We start from the raw sequence: 27,872 nt of genomic DNA, 5'->3' as shown, positions 1-27,872 counted from the left end.
TCCCAGGTGAGTGCCCACGCCTGCTGTCACCATGACAACCATTCACCACAAGCAGATGCTGCAGGAGCACGTGTCTCTGGAGCTCTCCAGCTTCAGCACCCACGTGCAGACCTTCTCCCAGACAACCAAGATCGTGGGAGGCAAGCAGAGCGGGGAGGGCTGGGGCGATCAGGAAGGGGCAGACTTTCTTCCTCCAGTCTTTGCAACTCCAGGGCCTCTCAGGAGCCCAAGATAGCAACAGTAACCCTCTCCCAACCTGTGCTTCTAATCTGTGCTTTGATGAAGCTTCAGCTGGCCAGATGTTCACCCACAGATCAGATCTCCAGGAAAACAGCTTAGGAAAAATCAATCACATGGATGTGTGTGAGTGATTGATGGACTCTTAATTGCTTCGGGAGATCAGAGCCATAGGCAAGTGCGTGTGTCTCCGGTGGTAGAATTGCAGGCATGGAGGAAGGAAGGGAGGTAGCTACCTTAATTACACATGAGTAATGCTGACCCCGCTCCACTTAAGAAATAGCAGACTTGGAGCTGCCAGTGGAGAGAGAGTGAACACATGAACAAGTGACCTAAGCTTCCAGGCTCTCCACCCTTGGGGCCCAGACTTGGGGGCTGGCAGATCCAAGAGAAAGCTGAGATGTGGTCTCAGAGCAGAACAGACGGTTTTAGTCCTGTCTCCAGAGGCATGTGATTAAAAGATGGCCAGGGGCCAGACTATTGAATACCTGTCTTCCCGGTCCTTGCGCCTCCCTCAGAGTCCTCTTTGCACAAAGACAGATGAACGCTCTTTACCAAGCCCTCGAAGTCAGAGAGGCAGAGCGAGTGGAACAGCCAGGGCTCAAGACCAGAAGTTGCAAACTCAAGCGATTCTAGTAATGGTTCTCAGCCCTGGCTGCACGTCAGAGTCATCTCATGGTGGCGAGCAGGGGGAAGGGGGGGAAAAGTAGCGATACCGGAGACTCCCCTTAGACTGTTAGATGTTGCTTTGTTGTTGCTGTTTGTTTGTTTGTTTTTAAAGCTCTCCAGGGATCCTAATGTGCAGCCAGAGTCGAAAGCCACTAGCCCACAGGCTCCGGGCGGGGAACACAAATGCAGGAAGAAGACTGAGATGGACTACAGAGCGCATACCTCATCTAAAGGGGCAGCCACTGTTCACCTCCCACGGACTGTCGCCCTATGGGAATACAAATCCAGTTTTGAGAATCCAGAAATCTGAATTTTTATGTGAAATCTCTCAATTTATAGATGTGGAGCCACTTTTTGTTTAAACATTGTAGAGGTCAAATAAAACACATCAGCAGGGCAAGTGCAGCCTGCGCACAGCTTGTGGGAGACCTCTGATTGCAATTTAAAAGCAGGCCACGCGGCTCCCTAACACACTGTTCTCATCCCAGTCCTTCAGATTAGTGAGGATAATAAAGGCACCTACCTCACTGGGATGTTGTGAGGATTAACTAAAACAATCTCGGAAATGTGCTTAGCACAGTTCCTGATTCCAGGAATGCACTCTCGGAATCACAGCCATTGTTATTAACTGTTACCTCTCCAGCCAACGAGGTTGCCTGTAATCTATACGGAAGAAACGACCTTTGTTTTCCAAATACAAAATTATATTACCGGATCGAATATGCTCTTTCAGATAAGGAGATCCGATACATAGCCCCCCTGGAGTGGGAAGGAGAATTCACCACGCCCAAGGCAATAAATGCTGACCCCACCGAAAAGCAGGGAGAAGGCCTCCCAAGCAGCAGCAGACTCAAGGCTCTCTTAATGCTCCTAGGGGAGCAGGATTTCCAGAAGAGAAGCCCACGAGACTAGAAAAAAAACAAAGAGAACTCTCCTTTTTTAAAAAAAGATATATTAGGACTCAGGGCGTGGCCCCATAAAGGTGATTGACCATTGAGGGGTGGGAGGGGAGCTGGCTCCCCCTAGTGGTTGAAATTTGCCATAACACAATGACCCATTGACTGTAAGGTCCTCCTTTCTTAGCCAAAGCCGGTCGTGCCCTCGCTGACCTAAAATGCTCCACTGTGCCCTCAAGGAAAGGTCAGCCCTCCAACTCCGGGCTGAGCTCCGCCTGGAGCCCATTCTGACCTCTCGACTGCCGCCACAGAGCAAGTCGTGTCGAGGAAGTCCTCGGCCACTGTTGAGTTCTTCAACTTGGATGCCGGAGCTCCGACGTCCCTGCGGGCGAGAGCGCCCCGGAGTTCGTGGGGAAGCCTCAGCCCGTCACCGCGTCCGAGGGCGTGTCGTTCCCCGCGTCTCCCCAGGCCCCTGGGTGCTTCCCTTTCTTCTGCAGTGCCCCAGCCGCCGCCACCACCACCACCCCTGGCCCCCAATACACAAACACTGTCAGAGCCAGGCTAAGGGTCCCCTCCTCTGCCCGGGGCGGGGGCGAGATCGCTGGGAAGAGGCAGGGAGCAGGCAGAAGGTGCAGCCGGGAGGCTAAGAGGCGACACGCGTCCTGTGCACACCGCAGGGGATAAAGCCGTGTTCCCAGCCCGGGTGCAGGGGAACCCCAAACCCCACATCTCCTGGAAGAAGGAGAGCGGCATCCCCATCAAGGAGTCCGCCAACATCTTCTACGACAGCATTAACAAGGAACACGTGCTGAAGGTGCAGGGACCCGAGCCCGAGGTCCAGTTACCCATGAGGCCAGAGGCAGGGACTCCTGGGGTAGGTCGCCGGTCTCTCACGGACAAGAGACCCACAATGACGCTCCAAGAAGTGGGAGATGGGCAAAGAGGCTTCATTGCCCTAGGGAGGGACAGGATAAGAGAGGCCGAGTCAGGAGCTGGGGTGTTGCCAGAGGCCGGGCCTGGGGAGATGGGGGATGACACCAAAATTAGGGGCGGGGCAAGGCAGAGCTAGGGCAATACCAGCACAAGGAGGGGGCAGGACCAAATGAAAGAGAAGGAGGGGTTCCAGAAGGTGAGTGAGCCAAAAGGGAAGGTGAGACCCAAGCTATGGGCATGGCTAGAAAGGGGCGGGCCCCTCGGTGGGTGGAGCGTGGCCGAGTCGGGGCTGGGCCGGAACGGAGGAGAGGCTGGTCATAAAATAAGGATGAGGGTCAGGGTTCCTCTTCCAGGGAGCCTTCCAGAAGAGTGTCGTCAAGGGCCAATCATCCTTAGGTCTAACCAGCTTCTGCAACCTCCGGCTCCAGACCCTTTGAGAAAAGGGAGAGATGGGGTCACTGGGGAGATGGGGTCACTGGGACCCTGGGACCTTACTCCTGTCCCAATCCTGCCCCAAATTCCTGTTGTGAAAGGCAGAGTCTCCCCTCTCCCAAACAGACAGGAAGTTGGTTCCTTCTCTTCCAAAGACCCATTGTTGGACCCTCAGCGCCCCCCAGCACACACAAGCTGCCCTGGAGTCCCCCTACTGGCCATCCCCTATACAAGTTCATTCATTCCAGAGTCCACTGGTCTGTAAGCGCCATGCTACAGGCACCAAGACAGCGATAGTCACCACCATTCCCTCAGGGGCTCAGCCCCGCACCTGGCATGGAGGAGTAAATACGTGTTAAATGAAGGAGTATTCAGCCCAGTGCCAGAAACTGCAGCTAGAGTTACCACTCGGAGGAAGTCCCTGTCTTCCAGAAGCTCACAGCCAAGGGGGAGAATCCAATGCACAATCAGGCTACAAACAGACACCCCCACACTGACTGCTACCTGGTTCCTCCACATCGTAGAGGCTGCTCAGTCTTCCACACAGACACCCACACTCAGCTCCCTCCATCCCCCCAAAATGCCCTCCTTTCCCATCTCACAGAAAGTCTCCCCGTGGTTCCCTCCCCCCTCCCCTCCTAAGGGCCTGACTCTGATCCAGCTGGAGCCGCTGACCTCAGATGACTCTGACAACTACGAGTGCACGGCAAACAATGACCATGCCGACGCCATCTATACTGTGGCCTTGCTGGTGACAGAGGGTGAGCCAGGCCCCTCCTCCTGGCCTTTCTGCTTAGGGACCAAACTCCCCGTCTGACCCTGTTTCTCTCTCTGTCCTCAGGTCAAGATAAAATGGATTTCAAAAAGATGTTGAAAAAGAGGTGAGGCTGAGAGGCCCTCTGTCCATGTGTTATCCCCCAACCCTCCAGCCTACAGTTTCTCAAAGGCCTTTCAACAGGGCCCTGAGTTCATGGCCCAGGCGCCAAGAATCTATGGAGTAGGGAGGGGCATCTCAAGGTTAGGAGAGGCTCCCTCTGTCTTCAGAGGAAGGCACTGAGTTCAAGGTTGGCAGCCACTTCCTTCCAGGGTTCCCTGCTCCCAAGAAGAAGCAGAAGAAGGTAGCAAATGAGAAAGAGATGCTAGAGGTTTTGTCTAAGGTGCCCAAGGACTTTGAGAGGCTCTGCATAGAGTACGGTCTCACCAGCTTCCAGGGGCTCCTCAAGAAGCTCAAAGAGATGAAGAAAGTGGAGGTGGAGGTCAGTGCCCATGAGGAGGCGGGGGTCTGCAGACCAAGGGCGGGGCCTCACCAAAAGTGCTAGTGCCTGTGTGTCTCCCAGTGGCAAGGTCTCCTCGCCGGCACATGCTACTCAAAGGCATACTCTCTACTGTGAGAGCAGGAAGGGAACTGAAGTTGCCTTCTTCCTCCCTCTCCCTCTTCACCACTCCCTAGTGGACTTGCATGGACTTTGGCGTGAGAGATACCTGGGTTCAGATCCCAGCTCTACTGCTTTATTAACTTTTTGAACTCAGCCATCTCTCTGAACCTCAGTTTCCTCATCTGCAAAATGAAAGTTATACTTTCCTCTTCCGTTTGTCTTTGTGTTATTCTTGTCATTCATTCACTCAACCAACTCGTAATTCTTAAGCATCTACACTGGAATTAGAGAATCCATGTAATTGGCCCAGGTACAGAGTGACTGTTCAATGAATAGGGCTTCCTTTCTCGTCTCTTATCATATCCACCTCCCTAGAAATCTTCCAGTTGAACATTGTGGGGGGGACGGGGGCGGGGCAGGGGATTGCTATCTAGTTAGCCTAGCCTAGCCATTTCTCCTAAGACCCTTAGGGGGCTCCTCCAGAATTGAGGACACAGACTGGGCAGGCTCCAGGTGTCCCTGACACTTGCCATTTTGTTATCACAATCTCTCAGGCCATCTGGATTCTGAAGTCCTTGGAAAATATAGAGACCAAGGTTGACACCACAGTGGTCTCTGACTGTGTCATGGAGCCAAAGGACCCCAAAGTCAAGATGATATGGATCAAGGTAAGAGGGGGAGGGTAGCTAGGCAGGGCCCACCCTGGCAATTTCATTTCCTCTCCCTTCACAGACCCTCTCATTATCCATCAGCCAGGTCATCTCTTCCATCCCATCAAGAGGATGCCTCCTGATACGGTTGAAGCTGGCTGGGAGCTGGGCTCTATTCTTAGCTCTTCCACCACTTTGCTATTTGATCTAAGACAGTTTCTTCTCCCTAAGCCTCAGTCTACCCATCTGAAAGGGCTGGATTAGATAGTCCTGAAGGTCGCTGGAGATCTGTGCCTCTAAGAGAAAGTATCTAATGAACTCCTGAATATTAAGAGTTCAGGCCTCAGGGGAGGTGGGGACTCTGGATCCCACTGAGCCGGATGATGAAGCTAGAGAGATCTTAGGGGCCTCTGGCGGTGTTTGAGGATCTTAGAGAGGTGGACGTGGCACCCTCCAGCTCATGCTGGCCTTGGGGAATGGGGACCTCTGGAAGTCTCCTCCTCAACCCCTTCGTCAGCTTTTCTACCTGTCCCAGGACACAGGGTAACAAGCCACTGAAGACCCAGTACTTCCTGGGCAAGTACAATGTGAACAGATGGGCAGCAAGCATATGCTGGTTCTTACCAATGTGAACATGAATGACGCAGGCACCTACAGCCTGTCCGTGGGCAACAAGTGGATGAGTGCAGAGCTCATAGTGCCGGCTATGAGTGTGGGCATCAAGGGGCACAAGGATGACATGGTCAGGGTCGGGGGGAGTAATAACCAGGGATGGGATCTGTGGAGATATAGGAGAGAGACTATGGGGCTATGCAGGAAAGGACTGCACGGGGCTGGGAGTCAATGGAGGAGAGAAACATGGGGTGTAAGGGAAAGGATTATGACATAAGTGTCATGGGGTGCTATAGCACAGCAGTTAGGAGCACAGTCTCTGGAATTAGACTATTGGTGTTCAAATACCAGCTTCTGTCACTTATGGGCTGTGTGATTTGGGGCAAGTTATTTAACTTCTCTTTGCCTCAGTTTCCCCACCTGTAAAATGAGGCATAATAGTAGAATCTGCCTGTGTGGGAATTGGATGCATTAATATGTGCAAATTGGCTAGAATAGTGCCAGGCACATATCTAAAACTACATAAGTGCTTTTTCAAATTGCTGTTAACATTACGGGGGAGGAGACCATAGGAACATCAGGGGAGGGGATTCTAGGATTCACGAGAGGAATGAAAGGAAGGGTGCTCTCCTCAACTGTGGGCTATGAAGCCAATGACACCTGAGTCTCCATGCCCCCTTCACCATCCCACTCCAGTGACTGCCCCTCCTACTCTTTGCTGCAGGTGAGCCACTGAAGTTCTTGGGAAAGATGAAGCCAATGAAGGTGACAGAGCACCAGACAGCTGTGTTTGAGGTCCGCCTCTCCAAGGAGGTGCCCAACTTTGTGTGGAAGTTCAATGGGAAGGAGCTGAAGAGGGATAAACAGTATGAAATCACAGAGTCCGAGGATGGTCTGACCCACATGCCTAAGGTTAAAGATGCCAGACTCAGTGACAGTGGCAAGTACTCTGCCATGGCGAGGGACCTAGTACAGAAGGCCCAGCTCACTATTGGTCAGGCCAGAGCTTGAGGGGTGGGCTTCACACCACAGCAGCCTCCATGTGCGCAATCATCCATCCACCCATCCATCCATCCACCCATCCATCTATCCACTTCCTCCTTGAAAGGCCCTGTGATGGGTACGAGAAAGACAGAGGGTTGTTCTCTCCACTAACTCCTAGCCCAGTGGGAAAGACAGGTGTGGAAATGGAATTCGAACAAAAGTTCTCAAGCAAGGAGTCAAGATACTCTGGGATCTTATGATCAGCTGGGAGATCATAAGATCATGGGCCATGAAATTATTAGCCTTTATGGCTTTAATATCGTATATTACAGCACATCACTCTTGACTCCTCGCATTCTTATATTATCTAATAGGTATAGAAGAGTTGCACATGATGGTGGGTACACCAAGAAGCATGCCACACATGTGAACCACAATTGACACATGTGACATAGAGTCATCATTGCTGTGATGGAGGGAGACACAGAGGCTGTGGGAGCCCAAAGAAGGGGCACCACCTGGTGATGTCAGAAAAGATGTGATGAGGTCATGGCCAAGCTTTACCACGAAGAACCAAAAGGAGTTCAGCTTTCAGAGAAGGGCGAAGAGGAGAGGACATTCTCAGCAGAGGGAATGGCATGTGTAAAGGCCCAGACACCAGAGAGACAATGTAATTATGGCTGGGGTTCAAAGAGGGCATTAGAGATCCTGGCTGCGGTGCTGTGAGGAGGTAAAAGTTGCCATCCCATTTTACGTACGAGGAAACTGAGACTCAGAAAGTAAATGCATTACATACAGTCAGCTAGCAAGGGGCAGAGCTGGGACTCTCCCTGCCAGTGCCTCCCTGGATCACACGTAGCACGGAAACACACTCCATGTCACAAGTCCCTATGTTTTCTGGGGTGAAAAAGGGGAGCAGGAAAGCATGCAGCTTCAGAAAAGGGATGCAGGAGGTTGGGAGTGGGCCCAAGTCTTTGTCTATCTGTCCACAGGCATCCCCATCAAGTTTGTGAGCACCCTGAAGAACGTACATGTGAAAGAGAGGAGCCGTGCATGCCTTGAGTGTGAGCTGACATCCAAGGATGTGACACTGTGCTGGAAGAAGGACGGGTGGCTGCTGGAGCATGGAAGCAAGTACAGCATGAACCATGAGGGCAAGCGAGCAGAGCCGGTCATTGGGGATGCACAGCTCAGTGACGGTGGTGAGTACACTGTGGTGGCCATGCAGGATGGGGACCCCACTGAATACAATAGTACTGCCACAGTCACCGTGGAGGGTACATACCCTCCCTGTCAGTCCCCGCTGACCAACCCCCCACCCCCGACCCTAACAGTTCCCTACTGTGGACACTGATCAGTCCCCCTACTGACCCCAACCCTCCCCAGACCATGATCAGTTTCTACATCTGCTCTCTGACCACCCTCATCTCCCAAATTCCGACCGTCTCTGACCTCTCAGGCCTTTATCTCTACCTCCTAGATCCCATCTCTCAAACTCTGAAATCCCTTGACTTCATCCGATCTTCACCTCCAGACTCTGACCAGTCCCAGCAACCCTGATCATCCCGCACCCCTTGACCCCGACCAGCCCCTACTCACTAATTCTGACCATTCCCCACTGACCCTGACCACCCTCAACTCTCCAATACCCTGGGCATCCCACAGACCAGCGTAACACAACTCAATATCTCAACTCCACTAACCACCTGCATCCCCACCTTCTAGTCGCCCTTCTTCGGCTGAGCATTCTAAGTCCCCACCAACCATCCTCCGATGATCAGCCCCCATTAGCCATCTCCCAGTCTTCCTGGTGGCCATCTCCCAATGCCACTGCCTTCCCCCCAACCCTGCACCTACTTGCTCCAGTCCCCCTAACTTACCATTACTCAGTCTCCCATTGACCATTTTCAAACCTCGTGCTCATCATGAATGGTTTTGATAGACGCAGCACCAGTGCCCCTTCCCATGGCCATCGCCTCCAGCCCTTTTCCCGCGAGTCCCTTCCACGCCAACACCCCACCCCAGGCCCTGTCTGCTTCCTCCCTAGAGCGTCTGGCCACCGGTGAAGAGCAGGATGCCCAACGTTCACGTGACCACCGGGAGCGCAGCTGAGCTGTGCATAGTGCTGAACGGCGAGAAGGTGGAGGGCTCGTGGCTGAAGGATGGCAAGGAGGTCCGAGGTAGGAGCCAGGGAAAGGGACGAAAGAGGAAGAGGCGACAGCGCATACACTCACACTCACGCCTGCCCCTCACGCCCCAGATCACGGACTTGCGCGGCGTGCAGATCGTGAAGCAGGGTGCGGTCCACAAATTCATCTTCCCCATTATGGGCCCCGAGAATGAGGGCACGTACACATTCCGGGCCAAGGGCGTAGAGAGCGAAGCCTCGGTATTCATTGCAGGTGAGGTCGCCCGGCGCTCACTCTAGACGAAGCTCAACCGCGCTACGCCCTCCCGGCTCTTGGCCCCGGCATCCCCGTGAGCTCCTCCCCCACCGCTGCCGGGCGAGCCTGCCCTGCCGCGCCGCCCCGCCCCGCAGATCCTCCTACCGACAACCCGTCGGTGCTGGAGGGACTGGCCGCGCGCCCAGTGACCGTGAAGGTGGGCCACATGGCAAAGCCGCTGCCCAAAGTGACGTGCTACGAGGACGGCGTGGAGGTGACAGAGGAGACACGCGTGTCCAGGGAATGCAGGGAAGACCAGGCGCTGCTCACGGTCTCAACCTGCGTGCGCGAGGACAGCGGCCTCATTACGCTCAAGCTTGAGTGAGCGTGGCTCAGCCACAGCCGCTCTGCACCTCCGTGAGCTGCTGAGAGCAGGACTGCGGCTGCGCTGGGCGGAGGGCACCTGCTGCTCAGCGCTCAGCGGGGGAGGCCGGCTGCCCAGAGTTGGAGTTTGGATGGAGAACGGGATTGAAGTGCTGGCTTTGCAGCCATAAGCCCCCTTCTTAATTTCCTAACTAGGTGGCCTTGGACAAGTCAATTAACCTTCCTAAGCCTCAGTTTCTCATCTGCAACGGGGTGATTTGGGTTTTTTTTTTTTTTTTAATCTATTTCAAGTGAATTTAAAGCACATAGCAGAGTGTACATGGACAGCACATGATAGACCTCAGGCTTCAAATGTTACTTAAGTGTTGTTATTGGCTGGGAGAATGGTGTGGTTGGAAGTAAAGGGAAATGAGGTGAAAGAGAGGTGGGATTTACAGATGGAAGTGAGGTTGGTTGGGAAGAGTACTGGGGTTGGAAGTGAAATGGATTGAGGGGAGGTGAGATAGGGATGAGGATAAAATGAGATTGGAGAGAAAGATGGAGTGGGAGTTCCAATGGGATTTGGGATGGGTCTGAAGATAAGATTAAGGAAAGAGATGAGGAGCTGGCCTTAGTGAACTCATATTCAAATGCAAAACACACACACACATATGCACACACACACACTCACCATCACCACCTCCTCTACCTGCATTTCCATCAAGCTGTAGGGTGAGGTTTGGATTTCAATTCAATTCAGCATCATAACTGAGCACGTCCTCTGTGTTCTCAGTTCTGGGGACACAGAGAGGAAGCATCCCCAGCAGTCCCTCAACCCAAAAGGGATGAACACTGGTAGACATGTAATTATAACACAAGATAAACTGTAAAACCAGAAAGCACTGGAGTTCTGGAAGGGGACAAGAGGGCATCAGCTGAGGTAGGGGCCCCTCGGGTCTCCAGTCCACCCATTCCGAGGCAGGTGGGAGTCTCAAGAAGGCAAGGATCAAACTCTTTGGGCAAGTCTTACAAGGAGGGGCAGTGGACACAAGGAGGGGCAGTGGATACAAGGAAGGGCAGTGGATACAAGGAGGGGGCAGTGGATACAAGGAAGGGCAAGGGATCCAGAAAGCTCAGACTCTAGTGCTGCCCCCGTCTGGCTGGACCTCGGACGAGTGGGATGAAGCCCTTCTGCTCCTTTGCTCCAAAGCCCCATTCTGATGCTGTCTCCTCTCCTCAGACCATCCCAAGCCTCCCCAGGGCCGAGTGGAGTTCCTGGAGCTCTCAGGCAGTTGTGTGCACATGAAGTGGAAGGCCCTGAAGGAGAATGGTGGGCGGCCTGTGACACAGTTCATAGTGGAACGGAGGGCCGGTCGGCAAGAAGGCCTAGATTAAGATAGGCGAGGTGGACAGCAAAGTCACCAGATTCTCTACCAACAAGGTGGAAGGGGAAAAGCCTACCAGTTTCATATACTGGCAGTCAATTCAGAAGGAGTGAGCGAGCCACTGGAGACACACGAAGGGTTTCCAGGAAATCCTATCGGTCAGTGAGATAGCCCTGTGCTCGGGGAGTCAGGATGGGGGCTGTCAGCCAGGGAGGAATGCTGGTCTGTGGGGAATTCCAGAGGGTCATCTCTCTAGCTGTCCCATGAGGCAGACAAATTCCAGAGTAAGAGCAGAACATTGTATTGGGCAGGAATTCTTGACCATTTCCAGTCAGATCACACGCACAACACACTCCCATGCATATATCCAGAACTGTGCACAGTTCCAGGGAAATGACTCCCCTTGTTTCTCCATTCCAGAAATCATCTCAAATTCAAGTGAGAGTGATGCTACTTTAGGGGTAATCTTGAATCCATTCTAATTTTTTTCCCAAAGAGAACCCTTGACAACATTGGCATTTTAATTATAATTGCTAATTAATGACTTGCTACACTCCTCCCAGCTGATCCCCATGTCTCAGTGTGTCAAGACAGTACCTTAAGAACTGTGGCACTGGGGACGACACCGCTTGGAAGATTCAAGTCAGTGATTCTCAGTCTTGGCTGCACATTAGAATCATCTGAGGTCTTTAAAAAAAAAAAAAAATGCTGGTGCCTGGCCTCCACCCTAGACCAGATAAACTGGAATATCTGGAGGTGGGACCCAGACACTAGTTGGTAGTGGTGGTGTGTTTGTTTGCTTGTTTACTCCCCACTTGATGTTAATGTGCTACCAGAGTTAAGAATGATTGGTTCAAGTTTTTTTAAGGAGGGGACTAGAGGTCCCCTCTAGTCAGGGGCCTAGACAGGTGCCTCAGGGGTGGGCACCTGTCTACATGCTCCCCCTCCTAAGCCCTGCCCCCTCTCTGTCTCCCACAGAGCCCTGTGCTATTGCCTCCCAGCCTCAAGTGACTGATGTGACCAAAGAGGCTGTGACCATCACATGGAATGCCCCCACCTGGGTGAGGGGGCGGGGGGCACCGAGTGCTTGCCTACATTGTGAAACAGAAGAAGAAAGGCAGCAACCTGTGGGTGCCAGTCAACAAGGATCCCATCAAGGGTGAGGTGCTAGGGACAGAGGCCCAGGAGGGACCAAAGGGCTCTTTGTGGGTGGACGCGTGTACCCTTGCTGCTCTGAGCATACTCCCCCCACCTCAACTCCTTTGGGGATTTTAATATTATCTCATGACCCCCTCTACCATGTCTTCTCACTCTATGGTCTCCCACCCCATGGACCCCTGCCCTCATGACCTCTCAAATTCTCATTTCAGACGCCAAGTGCACTGTGGATGGCCTCCTGGAAGACACAGAATATGAATTCTGAGTTGTAGCTGTGAATAAGGCAGGACTGGGACAGCCCAGTAGGCTGTCCAACTCAGTGGTAGACAAGGATCCCGTCAGTGAGTATGAGGCTGCCAGGCCCTAACACATAGTGGAATTAGCCCTCTCAAGATAGACAGAGAATTTCCTCTCTGGGAAAGTCTAAGAAGAGGGGTCATACAGTCTCCATTCTCTGGGAGCTGCCAGTCTGATGGAAGGACTGGTTTCAGGCACAAGAGAAAGCCAGCAAGTAAAGGTTGAGAGTCAGGGATGGCGAGGAGGCAGGGTGGAAAATGTTTTTATCAAATTTTGAGTGTTTCTGGTTAGGTGAGGTAGTAGACACATGACTGAGGGCTGAGTAGGGGTGTTGGGTAGGTGATTGGGAGGGTGTGGAATTTAGGACGTGGGGTACGGGTATTGCACGTGACTGGATGTGGTTGGGCTAAAGGCTGGAGTCTTGAATATAGAGGGGTTGAGTGTATAGGGTATGCTGAATTTGGAGGGTATTGGCTTCAAGGGTGAAAGTGTTGAGTCAGTGAGAGAATTGAATTTGGAGGCTGTTGAGTACACAAGGTTGGGTATTGAGGGTGTTAACTGTGGGAGTTGGAGGTAGAAGTGGTGAAAGTTAGGTTTCAGGGCTACTGAGTATGAGAACTGGGCATGCGGTTGAGTAAAGATGAGTTTAGGGCCTGACTGGATGTCTGTGCCATCCAGAACCCCCAGGCCTGAGGCAGGCCCTGCACATGTCTGAGTCCTCCAGCTCCAGCATCTCCCTGGCCTGGCGGGAGCCTGCAGAGGGAAACCCACCCTCTGGCTACATCCTTTAGATGCAGGCTGAAGTCACCAAGTAGTGGTCCAAGTGCACAAACACCCCCATCTCGGGCCCCTGCTACACGGTGGGAGGCCTCACTGAGAGGCAGATATACTTCTTCTGAATCCGGGCTGTGAACGAGGCTGGGGTTGGGGAGCCTATGGAACTGGATGAGGGAGTCCGTGCCATGCCACCACGAGGTGAAGATGCAGAGATAGCTGAGGTTTAGAACCCGACATCCTAGCTCCAAACCTCCCACTCTCAAACTTGATCGCACGGGGGAATATTGGGTGGTGCTGTGATCAAGAAAAAGTCATCCATACTTGTTGTGCCTGGACAGAGCTAGGGGTGACCCCAGGGGCTTCCCCACCAAAAAACACCCCTCATGTGTGCCAAATAGTATGTACTGTGTGCCAAGGGCGGTGGGGACACAGGATGTACCCTAAAGAGTCTTACACACTAATAGAGGGAGACAGATGAGAAAACAAATAAATGCTTCAGGGTTGCAGGGCTGCTGGATGTCTATACGGCCTGCAGGAGGAGCATGAAGGAGGGGAGGTTGGGAAAGGCTTTGGAGGGAAGCCTTGAAGGCAAGTCTTCTGGAAAGAGGTCCATGCCCCCACCTCTCTCTACTCCATCTCAGCTGGCCCCAAGTTTGACCTCAGTGCCCAGCTGAAGAGTCACATGGTGGTTTGCACTGGGACAGCCCTCTGGATGCATGCCGCCTTCTCTGTGAGTAGTTCCCAAGCCCAGCCCCCAGATGCCCACCACTTCACCAAGGTGGCTGGTGTAGCTATCAGAGTCTCTGCCTCTGCCCCTCGCCAGACCCCTGCACTAGAGCCTGGCAGCAGACAATGGGAGAGGGCCTGCCACCAGATACCATCTGGGTGAGCCCTGGTGACATCTCCTGCCATCCCCCAGGGCTCACCACCACCCAGCATGATCTGGCAGAAAGATGGCATCCCCACCAAGGGCAGGGAAACCATCGCCAAGGGCAAAAACCACTCCCAGTTCCTCATCAACAGCACCAAGCACTCCGACTCAGGGGTGTACCGCATCTTGCCCCAGAATGACCTTGGAGAGGCATAATATGACATCCACGTGCGGGGCGGCAGGTCCGACAGTAAGAGGCAGAGGCCTCAGGGATGCACCCATGCACACACTCCACAATGTAGCCCCCACTGCGGCTCGAGTTCCTACCACTGCAAAGTCGTGCCTTACAGTAGGGAAGGCTTCTCTGGCACCACAAAGCAAAACTTTATCAGCCTTTGCCTCAATGGGAGGGTTGTTTCCGCTTTTTCTCACTGTCCTGAAGCCCCAGAGGCATTGAACTAGGACCAAGCCCTTGTTTCAGTTTCTGCAATCAAATCTGGTGAGCTTCGAGCATATGTGGAGGATGGCGGGCAGAGAGAGAGCAGACAACGGTTGAGAGGCAGGAGGGCCAGGTGGACATGAGTCCACTAAAAATTGGGATGACCTCTTAGAGAGGGCTGGAAGCTTTAGAATAAAGCCCTAAACCCCCAAGGGGTGAACTTTTATTGAACAGTTACTACTGTTCGGTGCCAGGCACTTACTCAGCATTTCTATGATAGTTATTGTTCTCCCTATTTTGCAAATGAGGAAACGGTCTCAGAAAAGATAACTTGCCCAAGTCCACAGGGCTGGTAAATGGCAGAGCTACACTTCAGAAATAGTTCTTTCTCACTGCAAGACACCAGCTGCCTGAGACTCAAAGAAGGGACATGCCCCATCCCATTGTCCATGCTTGGCAGGTGGCTGGGGTGGGGTCTCAATACTTCAGCACCGACTCCCCTACTCCCCGGTGGCTAATGGACCTTCTGACTGTACCAGATTTTCCACGACCACCCACAAACCTACAGCTGACCAAGGAGGTGACACACTGACTCTTACCTGGAACCACAGTCCCAGTATGAAGGAGGACAGTGATGCCCGCTATGTCATCATGAAGCGGGATGCCCAGACCGCCACCTGGTTCACCACAGCCGATCATGTGTTCAATAACAAGTACACGGTGACCGGGTTGCCCCCTCCCCCGGCATGAAGTACTACTTCCGAGTGGTGGCCAGAATGAAATCGGTGACAGCGACCCACTTGACACCAAGGATATTTGGCTTGTCAACAAGGACAAGAGTGAGTCAGGGAGTTAGGGTTTCGTGTTCCATCTGGGATCCCTGAGGGCAGGGATGACAGAAGTGTTGCAAGGGTACCCAAGATTTGAGGCGAAATCTGAGAACCTGAGGTGGAAGTGTTAACGTCAGGGGAGGAGACACTTTCTGGGTACTCTGAGGGGTGGGACTAACGTGGAGGTGGAGGTGGGGGTGGGGGTGCCGGGGGAGGGGCGGGGACCGTGGAGCTGAGATACACGGTCCTCTCTGAGCGGAGTGGCTGGTGGGGGTGAGGACTGGGGAAGATCTCCAACGAGCAGGGCTGACGTCCAGGAACCCTGGAGGGAGGGGGTTAAGGATGGGGATAGCGCCGGGAAACCGGAAACGCGGGGCTCAATGGGAGAGAGGGGAGACCGCGGAGGCTGGGATGACGTTGGGGAAAGCTCGGATGCGGAGTTAAAAGCCATCCAAATAACAGCTCGGGGCCGGGAAGCCGGTGGCTGGAAAGAAGTCTGGGACTCCCGGGGCTGGAAAAGCGTAAAATCTCGCGGAACTGGCATAGGTCCATCAGGCTCCGCTCCTCCATCAGCCTTCCACTCGTGGAAGCCTGGAGCGGCAAGGAGGTGGGAAACTGGCAAAAGAGAAACCTTAGGAACCAGTATAAAGTTGGGGTCCCAGAGCTGATAGCATAGGAAGCTAACCCAGGTCATCAGGGTCCCGTGGGCTGGGTCTCGGGGCGCCTTCCGAGCTCTAAACCGGCGGGCGATGGAGATGGCCTTGACCCACTCAGGGCCCGCCGACGCAGTCGAGGACCTGAGCGCCAAGTCGAAGTCGTCCCAGCCGAAGGACTGGCGCCGCGCGCCGCGCTTCCTGACACTCCCCCGCTCCCCGGCCCCAGCCGCCCACGGTGCTGCGCGGCCAGGACTGCACCATGACCTGCGCCTTCCTTGGGAACTCGCGGCCCACGGTGACCCTCTACAAGGGCGACGTCAACATCAGGTTCTGATAAAACTCCACCAGCGGCGTGTGCACAATCGTCTTCCCCACCTGCACGCTCAAGGACAGCAGCGAGCACAGCGTGCCGGTGAAGGAGCTGGGCAAGGACCGTAGCAGCTGTGCGCTCACCATCTACGTGAGGGCCCCGCGGAGCCGGACCTGAGGGGTGTGGGGGGTGCCCCGGGAGCAGCTGTGTCCCGTCTGGGGCAGATGCGCAAAATCACGGTCTCTGGGCTGTTGACAGACTCTTCTGGCAGGGCTGGCGCCGTTTTTTATTTACTCTGCCATCAGGTAATGTAAACATTCTCTGACCGGCCACCGTTTGCACCACTCTCTCCCATCTCTCAAAGTTGTTCTGTGCCTTGCCCCTGCAGACTTGCAAGTTTGCAAGAACACACACACGTGTTCCATGTTCTGCTCATCTGTGCACTTGCAGGGGAAATACTTTATTTCTTCCTACACACTCTACTGTCTTCACAGCTACATAGCTAGTAGTGTGAACTCTAAATGCAAAGCTGACCTGCCTTGCTCCCTGTTGCTTAAACTCCTAGCTTTTCCATGATCCTGTTGGTAAAATCCCAACCTACGAGGCTCCCCACCACCCCATCTACCTCTCCAGCCTCATCCTCTGCCGTTCCCTGAACTCTGCATGGCACTCCCTTGGCGTCCGTGGAGTCCACAGTTACAGACCTTTTTCATCCTGTTATGAATGCCTTCCCTTGGGGAAAGGACCATGTCCTATGTCTCTGTCTCTCAACTACTCAGCTAAGTGTCTGGCACTGAGATGATGCCTCCAGAGCGGCCGCTGAACTGTGTAACAGAACTAGGCCAGGGAAGGCACTGCGGGAGACATCCAGCTTTCACTCCACAGCTAGAGAGATCCCTGACAACTTAATTCTGGTTGTAAGCACATGGGCCCAGGGCCCTGGCTACACTACTCACCAGCCATGTGACCTTGGCAGGCCACGCTGAGCCTGTTTTCTCATCTACTTCTTAGAGCTTTTGTGAGGCTTAAATGAGATGGTGCACAGAAGTGCTTGGCAAATATTAAGGGCTGAATAATTGGCAGCTCTTGGCCCCACGTGCTCAGCTGACCTTGGGAGACTGGGGCTGGAGCTGCGGCCTAGCCCCAGGGAGGACTGAGGATCTCAGGCAGGATCCAGCCCCTGGTTCCTGCATAGTAACTGCAAGTCCAGCAGTTTGAAGTTTCCCTTGCCCCAGCATCATTAACACTAACAAACGCTTGCTTTGCTCTTTCAGACCAAGATGATAAGTCAGTTCTAGCATCAGTCACCGAGAGTCTGCAGAAGAAATCCAAGCGTCTTATGTGAGCTCCAGCCCAGCCCAGGCATCAGGAGAATGTTGTGCTGTGGGGCTTCTTGGCCTGTCCTCTGTGTGGCCTCAGTGAGGGAAGCCCAGTTTGCTCTCTGGTGCTTGTCACTGCAAACATTCAGTGAAAGGATGGGACAATAAATGGAGTGAGCTCACCCTTGCCTGTTCCTGAGTGTGGTGTGCAGCAGGAGTGGGATGCGGATACACAGAACCTGGACCCCTGAGAGCTTTGTCCAAACCTACGCACACGGGGAGTGACCAGCCCCCTTTCACTGGACCTTGACTTGCCCACCCCCACCCCCTGCCACAACCACACTGGACCCTCCCCTCCCGGCAGGGCAGAGGGGGACAAGTCTTGCCAGCTTCATCCTTCTCCCCATCCTGCTCCCTCCCATTTCCTCACACCAGGTAGGTCTGTCTTCAGAATTCTGGGGTTTGAAGGGATCAGGACCTTGCCTCTTTGGAGCCCAGGGATCCCAGTGTTTGAGAATTAGAGCATCTTAGAGCTAGAAGAGACTGGTCATCCAGCCCGTTAGGTTTCCAACTTGTTTTGCAATGGAATCCTTCCTTTAAAAAAAAAAATTCCTAAGAAGCTTCTGGACTTGAATCAAGGATACGGGGTCTCTGAGCCTCCCTCCTCTACTTATCCTTTCGCCATCTCCCACTAGGGATGCCTATAAAAACTCCAGTGTGGAAATCACTGAGTCATCCAACACCCCCATGGGACCTGAGTCTCCTCTCTGACATCCCCCCAATTGTAGAGCCCCTCTATTGATGGCATGTTCACCACCACCCAAGGCTTCCCTTTCTACTCTGGGTCAGGGCACTGCCTGTTAAGATGCAAATGTCCCTGAACTGAGGTAACACATTATTCTGCCAGGGCTTCACATCTAAAGTATGAAGCAGCCAATCTAATCTCAGTCCTCTCAGCTGTTCAACTGAGCCCAGAGCCCAAGGAAAGAGGAGATGGTTGAAGGGAATCTGGATCATTCTGGAGCAGGCAGCAGGTCTGGGGTGAGGAGGGGAGGAGGCAGGCAGCCGTAGAGAACACTGGGTAACTAAGTCACCAAAGCTGCTAGGCACCCGTGCACAGGGAGTGCATCACGGATAAATCTGGATAGTGGCAAATCTACTACCCATCCTCATGAACTGCATCCTCACCCACACACAAGACCAGGGAAGTGAGACCCACTCCAACCAGCACAGTGTCACCAGAGCCAGGAAGCCAGCCTGGCACCAAGATGCACTGGTCAGGAGTGTGACCCAGGCTGTGAGGACTTCCAGGGCCCTGGCATCATACCCCCACCCCCTCCTCTCCAGGACAGGCATGTGCCACACCGGCAGACAAGCAGGGCAACTAGTGGCCTTTGATTTTTATTTTTATTTTTATATGAGCAGTAAAGGATAGAGTCACCCCATCCTTGCTCCTCTTGCATTGAATGTGCCTCGGGTCTTAGGACCCTAGAGCCCCCTCCTCTTGCTCCCAGTGCAGGAGGGGCAGGCAGGAAAGCACTGAGAGTGGAGGGGGTGGGGGACATCGGGGGGTTCCCAGCTCTCTGAGCCAGGCTCAGCACCCCCTCAGCAGCTCCCTGAGGCCCTCCCCCTATAAGACTTGAATAGACAGCAGGACAGAGACATATGGCAGAGAAAGACATAGATGGGCTGAGAGACAGACTACACACACACATAGCTGGCCCCTTCCTTTGGCATGGTTCACCCTAACCCTGGGGATAGGGTCTGAGGGTGGTGGTGTGGGGCCTGAGCTCTGGGCTGGCCTTTGAGACAGAGGAGACCAACTTGAATCCTTGGTACCCCAAGCTCTCAGGCCAAAGAAGTCCCCAACCTTGCTACCTGGACAGACACCCCTTCCCACCCACCACTTAGAGACTGAGATTGTTCAAGTAACAAGGATAGATGAGCGAAAGGAAGACTCCGCCTTCATCCAGTCTTCCCAACGAGAGGCCCGAGAAAGGGGCTTCAAGCGCTGGGCCTGGGTCATTTCAGCACAGACTTCTCCCCTCTTCCCTCAACTCTGCGCAGATCAGAAAGAATGGGAATGGGTGAGTCAGACTCTTCCACCTAGTAGAAGTGGGGGGAGGTCAAGAAGCTGAGCACCATTGCCCTCCAGAGGGGCTTTGACAGTCCCGATGGGGTAGAGGTGGGGAGACGTCTGCTTCTGGCTCCAGCAAGGAGCATCAGGCTGGCTCTTTTTAGCTCTCAGCATTGCCTGGACCACTAAGCTCTGCTAGGGAGATCCTTTTCCTGTTTACCCCCTCAAACCTGCACATTTCCCAAGTGGCACCTGCTGCCCCAGGCTGGTCCTGCAGCCATCCTGATCCAGCTCTTGCAGGTTCCCAGGTTCTGGACCCCAGCCGCAGGAGGAGAGAGGGGTGACCAGACCCTGGCCCCCTCAGTTGGCCTTGCTCAGTCTGTAGTCTTCCACTGGCTCCCGGCTCTCGACAGCTGACAGGGCGATGAGCATCTGGGCAGCGTAGTAGGTGGACATGATGAGCGCCCGCGAGTAGGGCACAGGGAAGCAAAACTTGTTGATGCCGATGGTCATGTCTGAGACCATAAAGAGCACTGCACCACTGCCTGCTGCCAGCTCAGTCCAGCGCCAGGCTGCCCCAACCAGCTGCAGCCCTGCCACAGCACGCCAGCCCATGAAGGTGATAATGGCCACATAGACCCCCACCAGGTAGGTGAAGGCACCTGAGAGGCCCGGGTAGAGGAGGGCGTAGTACAGGCCTGCCAGCACTGCCATCACCAGACCTGTCCGAAGAGCCAGTGGCCGCATGCCAAAGGCCGAGGCGTAGAGCATGTGGGTCACAGCAAACATCAGCACACCTGGGAGTGAGAGGAGATGAGGGGATGCTGAGGGCAGGCTCAGGCGAGTAACCAGTAACAGGGGATGGGGGTGGGGAGAAATCCACAAAGATAAAGACATGCCCCTCTCTCCCCTGAGGAATTCCAGAACCGATCACCAGATAACCTGCAAGGTCATCCTCCAATAGGGGCCCCACAGTCCTTGGCCTCAGAACCCTGCAGTTTCCCCACATTCTTGTTCAAGAGCTCCCTCTGCCAAATTCTTGGCTCCTGGGACCCTCTAGGCCCCAGCCCCAAGATTCCTCCCAGGTAGCTACTGTGGCGACTGACCGTGCACAAAGTAGCCCTGGTCCTGCCAGATGAGGAAGGCATCACCTACAGCGGAGAAGACGAGCCCCACAAAGATGCGGGTGGCACTGGGATGGGCCAGCAGGAATCCTAGGCCATGGGCCAGAAGGAAGAGCCAGAGGCAGAAGATGGGCAGGCACTTGATGAGGGCGCTGACCCACGACGGGCTGGATGAGGGCAGCCAGAGCACAAAATACACGCAGGTGGCCTTGAAGAAGGGCACCAGCTTGGGTCCCTCACTCTTCACCTGGAGGACATAGGAGAAGGGCAGTACTCAGAGCTTTGGAGCTCAGAAGCCCATAGAGGGGCTCAGAGCCAGCCCCCTCAGCCCAGACATCCACCCCAAAGACAGGCCCACCTCCCAAGTAGGGAGGGTCAACACAGAGAAACCCACTTTGCCCTGCCCCAACCAGCCAGCGGAGTGTGAACAAGCCCGTCACCACCCTGAGGCTTAATTGATTAGGAAGGAAAAGGGCTCCACTGTTCCTGCTGCCCAAGTGCATTCTTGGCCCTGGGGCAGGACCAGAATGATCACTCACTGGGCATAAGACAGACTTTGGGATAATGTCCTCTTCTGCAGCCCAATGCTTCCCCCTTCCTGCCCCCACCCCCGCCCTCCCCAAAGCCCCTTTAGCCCCTCTCTGCCAGCATCAGCCCCCAGCTGCCTGGAATGGAGTGGAGTCAGCAGGAAACCAGAGAGACGCCACAGCTGGCCAACTCGTGACCCTCAGCAGTGGGGCCAGGGCGTGGGCTTAGGGCCCTGGCAACACCAGGTGAGTGCTAGGAAGGCATGAGGGTGGGCTCTCTCTTTGGCCAGTCTGCTCCTCAGCCTCCACTCCAGCTGCCCCAGCCAAAAGGTACCATCATGGGCAAGGAGAGCAGATGGGGATGCAGGCTGGAGAAATGGACCCATGAGTTGGGAGCAAGAAAACTGTCCCTGAAACACCAATCATTTCAGGGATTGGGGGGGTTGGAGGAGGGTGTCAATAAGTCTCAATTCCTACAGAACAAGAGCAACTCAAGGCACATCAGAAAGAGAGGCAGGAAGGGGGAGGGGTTCCCTTCCCAGCTTTTGATCTGAAGCCAGCAGACAGGCTGGGAGGAGACGAGGAACAGAAGGGGAAGTTAGAGCAGCTGACTTGGTCTCAGCTGGATTAGGGGGAAGGGCAGCTAAAGAAAGGTTGTGTCCAAGGCCACTGCAGGCACTCCCCAAACTGAGGGAGGGAGATGCTGCAGATATTCTGAATCTGTGAGCCCCTGAAGCTGCTTTCTTGGGGCTTCTGGTACAGGGTCTCTGGGGGCAATCCGGAGCAGCTGAGGTTCCATGGATACCCACACTTTACCCAAAGTGACTGTGCCTCTGGCTGGCTGAGCTGTCCAGCAGAGGGCTCTGAGGACACACTCAGACTCCCGGGGCACTAGTTACCTGGGGACTGATCAGACTGTGATAAAGGGGGTAGGGAAGAGGCAGATGGGTGGGTCCAGGGTCCAAGCCTGCGCTTGCTCTGCCCAGGTGAGAGCAGAGAGAAGAGACGACTAAGTCCCTTCCTATGGTGATTTCCACATCCAGGCTGGTCAGGGCAGGGGCATGGGCAGAGGAGGAGACTGGAGGAGACACACAGCGCGCAGTCCCCAGATCTCCACAGCATCCACCTGTCAGCCCTTGGAAGCATCAACGTCTGCTCCATACCCCTCCCCCCATCTCCCCCATATTTCCCAGGAGAAACAGGCAGTAGTAGCTGGGGTGGACTCTGACCGTCACAGAGAACCCAGCACCAGAAGAAGGCGGGTGGGGAAAAGAGACAAAGGTTCGAGTTAGAAAGTCTGAATACAAGGACGTGTCAGTAGAGAACGATCCCCCTTCCTCCTGCGCGTTCTCAACGCTGCTTAGACTCATGGGCGTCCCCTCTCCCCGCCCCCGGACTTGTTTATAAGATGAAGGAGAGGAGGAAACAAATTTGGGACAGGATTCCCAGGCGGTCTCGGGCACCCTCCTGCCCTCCCCCACGCCTCCCCGTGGTCTGCCCACGCAGAACCCGGCGGCCCGCTGCTGTCCCCTTCCTCCTCCCGGCAGCGACCCCGCCGAGCCGCGCAAGACACCCAGAGATCCACAAAGTCACGCTTCCGAGTCACGTGCCCACTGTTTTCCTCCCGCCCGCCCGCGGGCGAGGGGCGCGCGGAGGAAGGGCGCGGCGGGCCCGGGGAGCGGGGGCCGTGACAGCGCCGCCCCGCCGCCGCGGCTCCCCGCCCGGCCGCGGCTCCCGGCGGCTTGGCCTGCCGCAGCCCAGTTCCCGGCCGGTGGGCTCCGGCCGCGCGGGACACCGGCTCGCTCGCTCGCTCGCTCACTCACCACAGTGACAGGGGACACCATGGCGGCGGCGGCGGCGGCGGCGGGCACCCGCTCCGAGCTGCAGAGGCCAGGACGCGCTCGGGCCGTGGGAGCTGGCGACGACGTTAACAAAGCCCGGGGCGACGGACAATACCTCCCGCGCGCCCGGCGCCGGGTCTTTGCTCTGCGATCCCCGCGACGTCACCGCAGACACGGCCACTGAGCAGGCTGGACTCGAGGGGGGGCGGGGCCTGGCTTCGACACCGCCCAGGCCCCCCGGCTTCTGCGGAGAGAGAAGGGGCTTCTCCTCCCGGACGGGGGGGTGGGTCCCCCCGGGACCCCGCCCCTCCGGGAAGCCGGGCGAGGCATCCAGGAACGTGACCGTGATCCCAGTCCCTGGGTGAGGACCGCGCTTGGCTGAGAGACAAACACATTCCTGTCCTGGACACACGGCTATACACATTTTCTCATAACTGAGAGATCAAAGGCAAATACAGAGTCCCTTCAGCCTTTAAACATGCAGCCCTCACGGACACGGTTGCAATTAGACCCACAGCCTTCACTGTGTACAAACACACATCCAAGTGGACACACAATTGTCAGTGTATGCACAACCTTCGCCGTGAAGAGAGACACATAAATAGGTACACAGCAGCCCATAGACCCATAATCCTAACATACAGAATCACAATTATCCTCAGGCACCAAACAAGTACATAGACACAAAACTGCCAAGCACAGGTCAACACACATCCTTCAACAGAAAATCAGAGACCCACCGCAGCCTATAGACCCACAACAAACACAGATAGTTTCCCTTAGGCACACACCTCTGGCAGCTCATAGACAATTGTACCACGCACAAGAACACACTAGGAATGACGGACAGACAGACCTGAGCAATACCCAGGGACCCAAAGAAGTGTGCCAAACTAACTTGGCAAAAAATACTGCTTAAGCAGATTGCATGTCAGTATTACACAGACTAAGAGGTACACAGGCACATTTGGAACCGATCAGGTTCAGAATCGTGGGAATTACGTGGGTGGATGGTAGGCAGTCAAATGGACCAGGATCTAATGCAGTTTTGCCATTTCTGCCTCTGGCCTTGATTTCCTCATATATAAAATGAGTGGATGATCTCCAATGTTCCTCCCAAGCCCAACATGTTGTGTAGTGGAAGGAGAAGGGCTGCTGGTTTCAGGAAATACAAGTCTAGGAGGCTTGCTGGGTATGGAGACTTCAGATACATCCTAAAGGATGGACCGGTGGTCTGTGATCTGCAGTAGGAGGGAAGTAGCTGTGTTAGGCTTTGAGAATTGGGGTTGGGCAGGTAACCAGCCCTAATTAGCTGTAATTAGCAGCCACCTAGGAGTTTTAAATATCCTAGGATGGTGACACTGAGGTCCGAGTGCTGGACGCCTCCTTGTGCTGGTCGGGGCAAAGCCCACAGGTTGAGGTGTCCTGTGAGCCCCTTCTACAATGGGCCTCTTTCTTTTTCTTTTGGGCACTGCTCAGCTTTTCCTAAAGCCTGTATGGTCAACCTGACACCCACTCAGAGCAGGGAGCAGCCTTCTTCTGGTGACAGAATTGACAACCAGAGATTAAGAGCCAGGGACAAGAGGAGAGTCAAGGCAGGGACTGGGGGTCCCCCACAGCCTTCCTCCATCCCCTCCAGGCCCCTCCTACATAAAGCCCCAGTGGCCAATGAACTCTGACTGCTCTGTTTTCTTTCCGGTCAGGAGCTGTGGGCAGACACACCTTACCAGAAAGGAGACTAGAACTGCTGCCCCCAGGGCTTTGCTGTACACACACACACACACTCCCCCCACACACACATACACACACACATACACACCCCCACACACATACATACACACACATACACACACACACACACACACACACACACACCCCACACACACACACCCCCCACACACACATATACATACACACATACATACACCCCCCACACACACACACATACACACCCCACACACACACACTCTCACACACACACACCCACACACATCCCAACACACACACACATACACACACACACATACACTCCCCCACACATACACATACACACACACACACACACACACTCCTTCCTGCAAAGTGTGCTGTCTGGAAGGAACACTGGATTGAAAGTTAGAAATACTGTGCTTAGTACTAGTGCCTCCTTCTCTGTGACCTCCTTGCTCTATAACCAGGCACATCGCTCCACCTTTGGAGACTCAGTTTCTTCATCGGTAAAACAGAGGAATTGGGCTAGATGTCAGTTTTCCAGCCAAACGCTTTACCGTCACCTAAGGGATAGTTCTCAAGCAGAGTGGCCAAGGCAGGGCGTTTTTCATTTCTCTGGACGCTAGTTTCCCTATCTATAAGAATGAGAGGGTAGGCTATAAAACTGGCTCTCAACAAACGAGGCCTGTTAAAGTTACTTGGGAAGTTGTTTAAAAACATAGTTACCCGTGTCCCACCCCAAACCAACTAACTAAGTGGCACAGACTTTAATAAACTTGGATGCACAAATACCTAAATATATAAAACATAAGACCTAGAACTGTCATCTACAGGGCTCGAATCAATGTTTGGTTCCCCAATGGGCAATCATCATATACATAGGCGGCCCCCCTACAAAGCAGAGGCATCTCCTCTCCATGCTGGTTAGTCTCTGTTTGCCTTCCCACCACCCAGAACCATTCTTGGCCCTTCTCCACCCTGCCCCTGCCCCTGGAGGCTTACCTCTATGAGCTGTGTCATCATGGCTCACTTGCTCTCTGGCTTCTGACTGAGTTCAGCTAATGAGAGTCAGAGGAAGACCTGGGAGTCAGAGGAGAGCATGGCTGAGGATCTCCCCCACCAGGCTGCTGGGCCAGGCTGAGGTTCTGACAGCGGCTCATGGCTCAGGCCTAGAGTGGCAAATAGCTTCCCACTGTTGCTTGTCTTTAGGTGACTCTACAGACTTGACTGGTCTCCTTAACCCTGCCCACATCTCTGCCAAGAGTCCTTACCTTCTCCTTAGTCATCTTCTTGAGGGTGCCAGCACCTTGACTGATACAATCACCAACAAAGCAGAGGTACTGCCCCCTTCGCAAGAAGAAGGAGCTTACCTAATTTCATTCCTGTGGGTAAGATTTATCGTCTGTTTCAAAAATAAAATATTTTACTGTTTAGTGTTTTTGTTAGATCGCATATTGCAGGGGGCAGAAAGTAGGATAAAGCTGCCTGAAATTAGGCATTCCTTCCTCTCTGTATCCAAAATGACCTGTTAGCGTGGCCCCTTTCACCCAGCTTTGTTATTTTCTCTTTACTTGCTTGTCTCCTCTATAAGAACGTGACCCCACTCATCCATTCATTCATTCAACCAGCAGATGTTTATTGTGCACCAAGTATGTGCTAGCCACTACATTAGGTGCCGGGGTTTAAAAACTTCAGTAAGTTATAGGCTCTGTCCTCATGGAGTGCACAGGTCAGTTCAGACAGCCAAGGAAACAATTGCTATGTAATGTGGCAATTAAAATAATTTGAGGTAAGAAGATACGTCTCAGGTGACATCAGAACAGCATCAGAATCATTCATTGTGCCTGGACGAGTTGAGGAAGCTAGGGCTAACTGTACAAGGATGAGCTGGTCTTCACTGAGTAGACGCCAGTGAAAATGATGTGCCAGGCAGAGGGAATTGCGTGTGTACATAGAAGCACAAGAAACACAGCGAACTCAGGGAAATGCCTGGGGTGAGCTGGGGCGCGAAAAAGGTGAACTGGAGAAGTAAACATAAGCCAGATCAGAAAGGATCTGAATGTTCTGCCAAGGAGTTTGGACTTGACGTAGTAGATGAGAGTAAGCCAATTGTCTTCTGTTCCTTAGCTTCTCTGATTGTTCCCCGTTCTCACTCACCAGGTACATGGACGATGCATAGAAATGGTGACCAACCATCATTCTGGGCTTGCCCGGCTTCCTCCTGTGGAGCAGCTTCTCACCTGTTAGCCTCTTCCATCTCTGACTCCCCTGATTTTGCCACAGGATACTTTCTCCTTGCTTGGTTTTCCCCACTTGGCGTTGTAATCAAACACTAAACTGTTTACCTTATTTCTGACCCACTGCTGGATCTCAGCTAATTTCTTTTTTTTTTCCCCCTGCTTTTGCTCCCCAAATCCCCACCAGTACATAGCTGCATCTTTTTTTTAGTTGTGGGTCCTTCTAGTTGTGGCATGTGGGACACCGCCTCAACGTGGCCTGACGAGCAGTGTCATGTCTGTGCCCAGGATCTGAACCAGCCAAGCCCTATGCCACCAAAGTGGAGCGTGCAAACTTAACCACTCAGCCACGGGGCCGGCCCCCTCACCTAATTTCTCTATGTCTGTTCCAGACTTGCAGGACACTTCGAACCAACTCTCAGAGCCACCCACCCCATCCCACAGCTGCATCACCTGTAGATCTGGGGAGGAAAATCAGGCACCCTTTAAGTCATATTAAGCAGGCACCCCTTAAGAAATATTAAGGAGGGTGTGACAAGTTCAGATATTCGAGGGTGTGACAAGTTCAGATATTCTGAGCAGAGTGGGAGAACAAGTTGATGAGTCCTTAAGTGAGCTGAATGTGTGTCAGCCAAGTGGAGGCGTTTGGGAGGAGGTGGATACAAATGTGGAGCTCAGGACCGCGGTGAAGACAGGGATATAGATTTGGAAGTCATAGCCATACTGAAGGCTATGTGGATGCGATTAACCAAGGAGGGGTCTTGAGGGAGTAGAGAAG

General features: G+C 53.9%; 2 protein-coding genes across 5 annotated transcripts; one reads left to right on the top strand and one right to left on the bottom strand.

Moving 5' to 3' along the window:
- The first annotated feature begins 31 nt into the window (after positions 1-31).
- IGSF22 (immunoglobulin superfamily member 22) lies at positions 32-17,751 on the top strand. The gene is given in 32 exon segments (XM_070274940.1): positions 32-140; positions 2,114-2,161; positions 2,164-2,244; positions 2,480-2,616; positions 3,829-3,928; positions 4,009-4,053; positions 4,254-4,423; positions 5,098-5,211; positions 5,736-5,781; positions 5,784-5,903; positions 6,530-6,799; positions 7,782-8,066; positions 8,837-8,850; positions 8,852-9,191; positions 9,329-9,551; positions 9,553-9,597; positions 10,775-10,907; positions 10,909-10,981; positions 10,984-11,079; positions 11,900-11,985; positions 11,987-12,080; positions 12,292-12,420; positions 13,055-13,351; positions 13,795-13,883; positions 14,073-14,257; positions 14,995-15,044; positions 15,047-15,198; positions 15,201-15,234; positions 15,237-15,302; positions 16,083-16,156; positions 16,158-16,409; positions 17,533-17,751. Coding segments are annotated over 32 exon segments (4,029 nt in total). The 3' UTR covers positions 17,605-17,751.
- On the bottom strand, positions 1,839-27,549 carry TMEM86A (transmembrane protein 86A). Of its 4 annotated transcripts, XR_011441174.1 has the most exons (7): positions 25,860-26,116; positions 23,130-24,388; positions 20,762-21,026; positions 19,908-20,452; positions 11,519-11,608; positions 2,648-3,166; positions 1,842-2,184 (listed from the first exon to the last, which is right to left on the bottom strand). XR_011441174.1 is itself a non-coding variant. In XM_070274939.1 (6 exons), exons 4-6 carry the CDS (start codon positions 23,148-23,150, stop codon positions 20,016-20,018), a joined length of 723 nt encoding a protein of 240 aa, XP_070131040.1. In that variant the 5' UTR covers positions 23,151-24,388; positions 25,860-25,937; positions 26,129-26,239; positions 27,015-27,549; the 3' UTR covers positions 18,967-20,015. The 4 variants fall into 4 exon arrangements, 2 of the variants coding, with proteins under 2 accessions (XP_070131040.1, XP_014597366.1); XR_011441173.1 differs by lacking the exon at positions 11,519-11,608 and having other exon boundaries at positions 1,839-2,184; XM_070274939.1 differs by lacking the exons at positions 1,842-2,184; positions 2,648-3,166; positions 11,519-11,608 and adding exons at positions 26,129-26,239; positions 27,015-27,549 and having other exon boundaries at positions 18,967-20,452; positions 25,860-25,937.
- Positions 27,550-27,872: the final 323 nt, after the last annotated feature.

Source organism: Equus caballus, chromosome 7 (genome assembly GCF_041296265.1).
Source record: "Equus caballus isolate H_3958 breed thoroughbred chromosome 7, TB-T2T, whole genome shotgun sequence".
Classification (NCBI taxonomy): domain Eukaryota; kingdom Metazoa; phylum Chordata; class Mammalia; order Perissodactyla; family Equidae; genus Equus; species Equus caballus.
This window is presented reverse-complemented; position numbering and strand designations above follow the sequence as displayed.